We start from the raw sequence: 6,470 nt of genomic DNA, 5'->3' as shown, positions 1-6,470 counted from the left end.
TCTTGCACTCAGTAGGTCCAAAATTGGAAAACTTGGTACCGTTGGAAACTTTGGAACTTTTCCAAGATTCTAAATGGAAAGCATTCAATTTTCAGCTCAAAGTAGCTGATCTAAGTCAGCAAGGCAGATTCAGTCTTAGTTTTTGGCAAACTTTGAAAATTCGGCAAAATTCACAGAACGTGAACTAGCCCATGACATTTGTAACACAATATGAATTCCAATCAAGGTTTCAAACACAACAAACGGAATGAAATTCGGAGTTTTGAGCATCAGGATATAGTAGCTCAAAGTCGGCTGAAAATTACTCACTAACCAAGAGTTTCCAGATTTGAAAAACTATTTTTGAAGTATCATTTGGCCATCGAGATGGCATTGAAAATACACCAAATTTGATACACTAAATCGTCCATATGTGAACTATATCTCTACCAAAATTTAGGTAAAAACTCGTACGGGAAGGTGGTTAACGAAATAACCAAAGTTCGTGAAACTCTCAAGGCTAATCTGCCTATTTGAGTTTCTCTTTCCTTTTAAAAGTTTTGTCCCACACAATCAACCTCAATTCACTCAAATGTTGAAACCAATGTTCCATAAACATCCGATGAGCAATTTAGGGGTAATTGACATCAAAGTTTTCGAAACAAAACATTCCAAAATAAGTTTGACCATTTGGCCAAGAGAAAAAAAAAAGTTTTCCAGATTTGAAAAGCAAGCTTTTGGACATCATTTGGGTATCTAAATGGTCTTAGAATAATACCAAATTCGGTACACTTAAACTTCCATATGAGTACTATTCTCATATCGAATTTCATGGAAAAACTAGTATGGAAAGATAGTTAACAAGACCACCAAAGTTTGGAAAATATTTCCTAGTAAATCTGTCTTCTTGCTTTTAGTTCGTTTTCGAACATTTTGCACAATGAAATCAGTCCCATTTCGGTTTATTTGTGAAACCAATGTCTAAGAAATACTTAACAAGTAATTGGTAGTCAATTGACATCAAAATTTTCAAAGCAAAGCATCCCTCAATTAGCCTAACCATTCAGCCAACACAAGAAAGGGTTTTCCAGCTCTGCTGCAGTTTACAAATTGTACCATATCTCACTCAATACAACTTGGAATTGAGAATGGTCAGTAGCATTGGAAACTAGATTCAAAAGAATACATTTCATTAGAAGACATTGTTTTGAAAATCAGTTCATAGGTAGTTCGAATTCAAGCGACAAGACACAGCTTATCACTGCCATTCGAACAGAACAGGAAAATTTGGCGAACTACTACGGTTCACTCAGTTTGAATTAGGAGATGCATTTTATACCGTTAGAAAACTACGGATGTCTAGTTTCAAATGCCGCTAACGGCACTCAATTCCGACCTCCATACAGAGAGATATGTTCAATTAAACAGACACTGTTCATCAGCCCAGAACACGTTTTCCAGTTTGCCTTTCATTTCGAAATTTCAACTTTTACTCAACCAAATCAATTGATTCTTGGTAGAAAATTTTTACACATCATATACAACATATCTACATCAGTTTCAAAGTCATTTGAGCAACAAAAATTTGAGTTAAAGCCACGGCAAAACAGAACAGAATTTCGGTCAGCTTTCCTAGGAAATTTCCTTCAACCTTTCTTTCATTTTCTATCCATAATCTCTTCAAATAACATGTAAACAACATCAAACAATCATTATATCATCATCTCAGCCCATATATCCAATGTGAGAATTCATAGAGCGCACTCCAACCATTTAAATCCAAATAAAAACAACGATAATTAGGCTACAAGTTTCATAGCATCAATTAAACCCACTAAAGCCAAGTTTAAATGGTTGGATGATTACCTCCTACTTCTTGAGATAAACCAGAAATATTTGCACCTCTAAAGTCCAAGAAAACCGTGAGATGATGCTTTTCCCATAGCTTAAGTTGCTCTCCAAGTGAAGTGGAAGTTGGTTGCAAAGTTGGAGGTGATTTGGAGCAAGAATAATGCAAGATGATGGAGAGCTTGTCTTCTTCTTTCTTTCTTGTTGTTGGCCGGCACTAAGGAGAGCTAGGAGATGGTTTATTGGTCCCCAATTTTTGCAAAAGAAGAGTGTTAAGGAAGCTAGGTTAAAGGTGTGCAAAAGTCAACTCTCACTAGGGTCGCGCGCGCATTTCATATCCGATTTCTCTCGTATTTGTTTCACTGGTACACTAAACCTCAGTTGTGTGACAGCCCCACCTCTCCCTAGGGCGAACCCTAGGGTATCAGTGAACTACCTGCCCAACTCTCGCCGGGGTTCGGTCGATCAAAGAACTAGCAACTCAAGATAACCGGTGGAATAACTTCAAATTAAAACGTACAAACCCTAACGGCATATAATCGTCAAGCCAACTTTCCAAACTTAAAATGTCAAGCTAAAAGTCACACTTACCACTCCATACTACCATTACATAACATCAGTCGAACTTATGAATTCAAACTTACAAGAGTCAAAAGTAAAGTCAACTAAGCAAAAGGTTACAAGTTCAAGCAAAATAAAGCTAAGAAAGCTCTTGACCACAAGTCCATCCCCGATCTGTTAAGGAAAACAAAGGGAATGGGGTGAGCTAAAATTCAGTGAGGTTCCAAGTAAAACAAGTAAGCACATAGCCAAATAAGGACATAATACAACCAAGTAAACACCGTATAGTACAATAACAATTTAATCACAGTTCAATTCAAGGATATGGGTGCTTTTAAAAGCCAAATCCCCTTGAGTTTGATCAAACCGGGGTCCGTTGACTCTCCGTCAACGTTTGCATTTAAAGAATGTAAAGTCTGTAGAATACCACTTCTTCCAATCTACGTCCATCAGTCAACCCCCTACCGGGCCCGCACTCCATAAACAGTAGTTAGGTAATACTCGAGTATACCGATTTTCAGTGTTCAGTAAACAGTCCCCAAGGTTTATCGGCCTTCTCGACCAAGCGCTTGCTGGCTTGATACAACCGACTCACCTATGAGGTTGGGTATCGAAACAGTAGTAGTAGTTGATGGGGTATCGCCCAAACAACTCAGACATAGTCACAGGTAGAGAAATCACATCTCATAATAGTAGTATACAGAGCCTCAGTGGAACAAGGGAGGTCGAGTGCGATAAAGTATACGCTCGCTTCAATTTTTATCAAAACAAGGTTTGGCTCAAACAGTCGTAAATCAAGTATTCAAATATTTCGCGTAAGCAGGTAGCAGGTAGTGGAACACTCACCTGTCAAGCAATGCAGTGATCAAATGTCAAGTATCTCGGTTACGATCACCTCTGTTTCCTAATCCTAGGGCAGAGAGTGAAATCGTTAACATTCTAGGTTCATTTCCCACTCAAATGTAGGCTCATTAAGTGACCAAGCGAGTGGTTAAAGCCATTCAATTCACCATGAAAGTTAGGCCCAAAATGCAGTAAAAGTTCATGAGAAAACAAGTTTGACAAGTACAAGAAAGTTGGGCAAAAGAAAATTTTCATTCAAACTCAAAATGTTCTTCGCGGGTAAAATAGTCACGCCCGTGCAGTCTCGGGAAAACGGCTATATCTCACTGTAGGAAGGTCAGAATCAGGTGCCGTCAGCGGCGTTGGAAACTAGACTCAAAGGGATTTCCAAAGGTACCAAACATACACTCTATTTCGCCTCTTATCAGTACCAGTCTCTCAGACAAGTCGGCCAATTTTTCAGTTCTGGATCAGCCCTAAACCCTAGCAAAGATACACTAGATCTTGATGCTATCTTCATTTGTTTTGGTTCAAATTTACCCAATTCGATCCTCTAGTGTTCATATACAGGGGGTCAAGTCACTTAGTACCATTAGAGCTCAAAATGCAACACATAAACATGATTTAAAAGGCCATAACAGTTTAGCCAACAAGAGAAACCAAAACAGTCCACTAGTGGTCCAAACAACCACTTTACTTGCTTCATTTCTACTTCAACTCACACATAAGCTCAACCAATGTCTAGCCAAGTGTGTTAGGCTTAATTTAAGGTGCAAAAGAACCACAAAATCAAGGAGAAACCTCTCCTTCCAAAACCAGTCAGCCAAGAAGAAAGAAAACAGTCCACAAGTTCAATTATTTAACCAACCTTCATCCTTTCATAGTTTTTACTTAAACAACATGTCAAGTGTTAAATCTAACTCAAAAGGGGTCTAAAACATGTTAATAATTCAAAAACCACCATGAACAAAGTTCAAACATTTTATCAAACACATGGTAGGCATACTAACTAACCCTACTACCACTTGTTTAGTTCAAGGAGATAAATCACAAATCTCATCCAACCAACTTGTAGTTTATCATGAAAACTTAAAGTACATGATATAGCACCATAAAACCAATATTTAAAGATTATATACCTCTCTTATAATAAGCTTGAGTCACCCAAAACAACCACCAAACCAAGAGTTTCAAGCTTGAAAATCACACACTAGGTTGGAAGTAGTTTGCTCACTAACTTAAGTCCTTCACTTTTGATTTTTCTTTCAAGATCAAACTAGGTTTAGAAAGCAAGGAAAATGGAGCTCTCTCTCTTCCTTGAGAAGCTTCAAGATGGCCGACTACCTTAAGAAAAAAATGGAGCCAAGTTTGGTTTAAATTCCTTCTAATCCTTTGGCCAAACAAGATCCATGGCTAGGGTTTTGCCATATGGCCCAATTCTTGTCCAATCTTCTCTTAATCTTTGACTAATGATGTTTCAACCCTTCCAAATGTACCAATACCTATTTAACACCTCTAAACTATAATATAAAGTCCTTACCACTAATAAAAGAACACTTCGCCAAAGTGTGTGTGGTGAAATAAAATAAAACCAACTCAAAGAAATGTTTTAATTCAAGTAAGAGGAAATGAAATGCAACACAAAGGAATTGTTGTAATACATGTAGAATATAATGCAAGGGCATATAATAAGTGATTTAAATCCTAGGGCAAGGCAAGTAATTTAGGAAAAAATGTGTTTTAAAGTGAGGGTTCTCACACTCTCTCCCCCTTAAAGAATTTCGTCCTCGAAATTCTCACCTTGATCACTGAATAGTTCAGGCTACTTGGCGCGAATGTCCTCTTCCGCTTCCCAAGTAGCTTCCTCCACCTCGTGCTTCCTCCACAAAACTTTAACTAAGGGTATCTGTTTAGTTCTCAATTCCTTCGCTTTTCGATCTAAAATCCGTACCAGCCTTTCTTCATAAGTTAGAGATTCATCAATGTCAATTTCTTCTGGTTTCAGTACATGAGTGGAGTCTGGATGATACTTCTTCAACATAGAAACGTGAAATACGTCATGGATTCAGGATAGACTCGCTAGTAACTCCAATCGATATGCTACATTTCCAACTCGTTGAAGAATTTTAAATGGTCCCATGTATCTCGGTTGAAGCTTCTTTCCTTTTTCCGCCATGAGACTTCGAAGTGGTGTAACCTTCAAGAGTATCTTGTCCCCAACTTCAAACTCCAAGTCCTTTCGTCGATTATCAGCATAACTCTTCTGTCGACTTTGAGCTGTCTGAAGCTTCTGATGTATCACCTTTACCTTTTCATAAGCGTCCTCGATCCATGGTATGGCAGTTGGGTCTAAACCCTTCTTTCCCCTACTTCATCCCAGAATATTGGTGATCGGCATTTCCTTCCACAGAGAGCTTCATATGGTGCCATTTGTATGGAAGAATGGTAACTATTATTGTATACAAATTCAACTAATGCCATGTATTGTCCCCAGCTTCCACCAAAATCCAAAATACAGGTTCTCAACATGTCTTCAAGTGTTTGAATGGTCCTCTCCGATTGTCCATCAGTTTGGGAATGGTAAGTGGTACTAAAGTTCAACTTGGTCCCCAAGACTCCTTGTAATTGTTGCCAGAAGCGAGACACGAACCGCCGGTCTCTGTCAGAAACAATACTTACGGGGATCCCATGCAACCTCACGATCTCATCTATGTACAGTTGGGCCAATTTCTCCAAAGAGTATTTCATATTTATAGGCAAGAAATGAGCAGACTTAGTTAACCTGTCTACTATTACCCGAATGGCGTCATGCCCTTTCTGGGTACGAGGTAACCCTGACACGAAATCCATGGTAATATGTTCCCATTTCCACTCAGGGATTTCAAGAGGTTGTAGAAGACCTGAGGGCTTTTGATGTTCAGCTTTCACTTGTTGGCACACTAAACATTTTTGGACAAACTAAGCAATTTCCTTTTTCATCTTATCCCACCAATACAATCTCCTCAAATCTTGGTACATCTTACTGCTTCCAGGATATGCTGTATACTTGGATCGATGTGCCTCTTCCAAAATATCCCTTTTTATCACTTTATCTTGCGGTACCACTATCCGATCGCGAAATTTCAAGATACTCTTGGGACTCACTTTAAAGTCTTGTATCTCCCCTTTTTGCACTTTTTCTATCCACTTTTGCACTATCTGGTCATTCTTTTGAGCTTCTTTAATTCAGTCCAACAAAT

General features: G+C 38.5%; 1 protein-coding gene across 1 annotated transcript; it reads right to left on the bottom strand.

Annotated features, from left to right (window-relative positions):
- Positions 1-5,053: 5,053 nt before the first annotated feature.
- On the bottom strand, positions 5,054-6,081 carry LOC140021239 (uncharacterized). Its single transcript, XM_072072005.1, has 3 exons — positions 5,882-6,081; positions 5,429-5,597; positions 5,054-5,263 (listed from the first exon to the last, which is right to left on the bottom strand). Exons 1-3 carry the CDS (start codon positions 6,079-6,081, stop codon positions 5,054-5,056), a joined length of 579 nt encoding a protein of 192 aa, XP_071928106.1.
- Positions 6,082-6,470: the final 389 nt, after the last annotated feature.

The sequence above is a fragment of the Coffea arabica genome, chromosome 11e (genome assembly GCF_036785885.1).
Source record: "Coffea arabica cultivar ET-39 chromosome 11e, Coffea Arabica ET-39 HiFi, whole genome shotgun sequence".
NCBI lineage: Eukaryota > Viridiplantae > Streptophyta > Magnoliopsida > Gentianales > Rubiaceae > Coffea > Coffea arabica.
The sequence above is the reverse complement of the archived record's forward strand: the minus strand, read 5'-3'. Positions and strand labels throughout refer to the sequence as shown.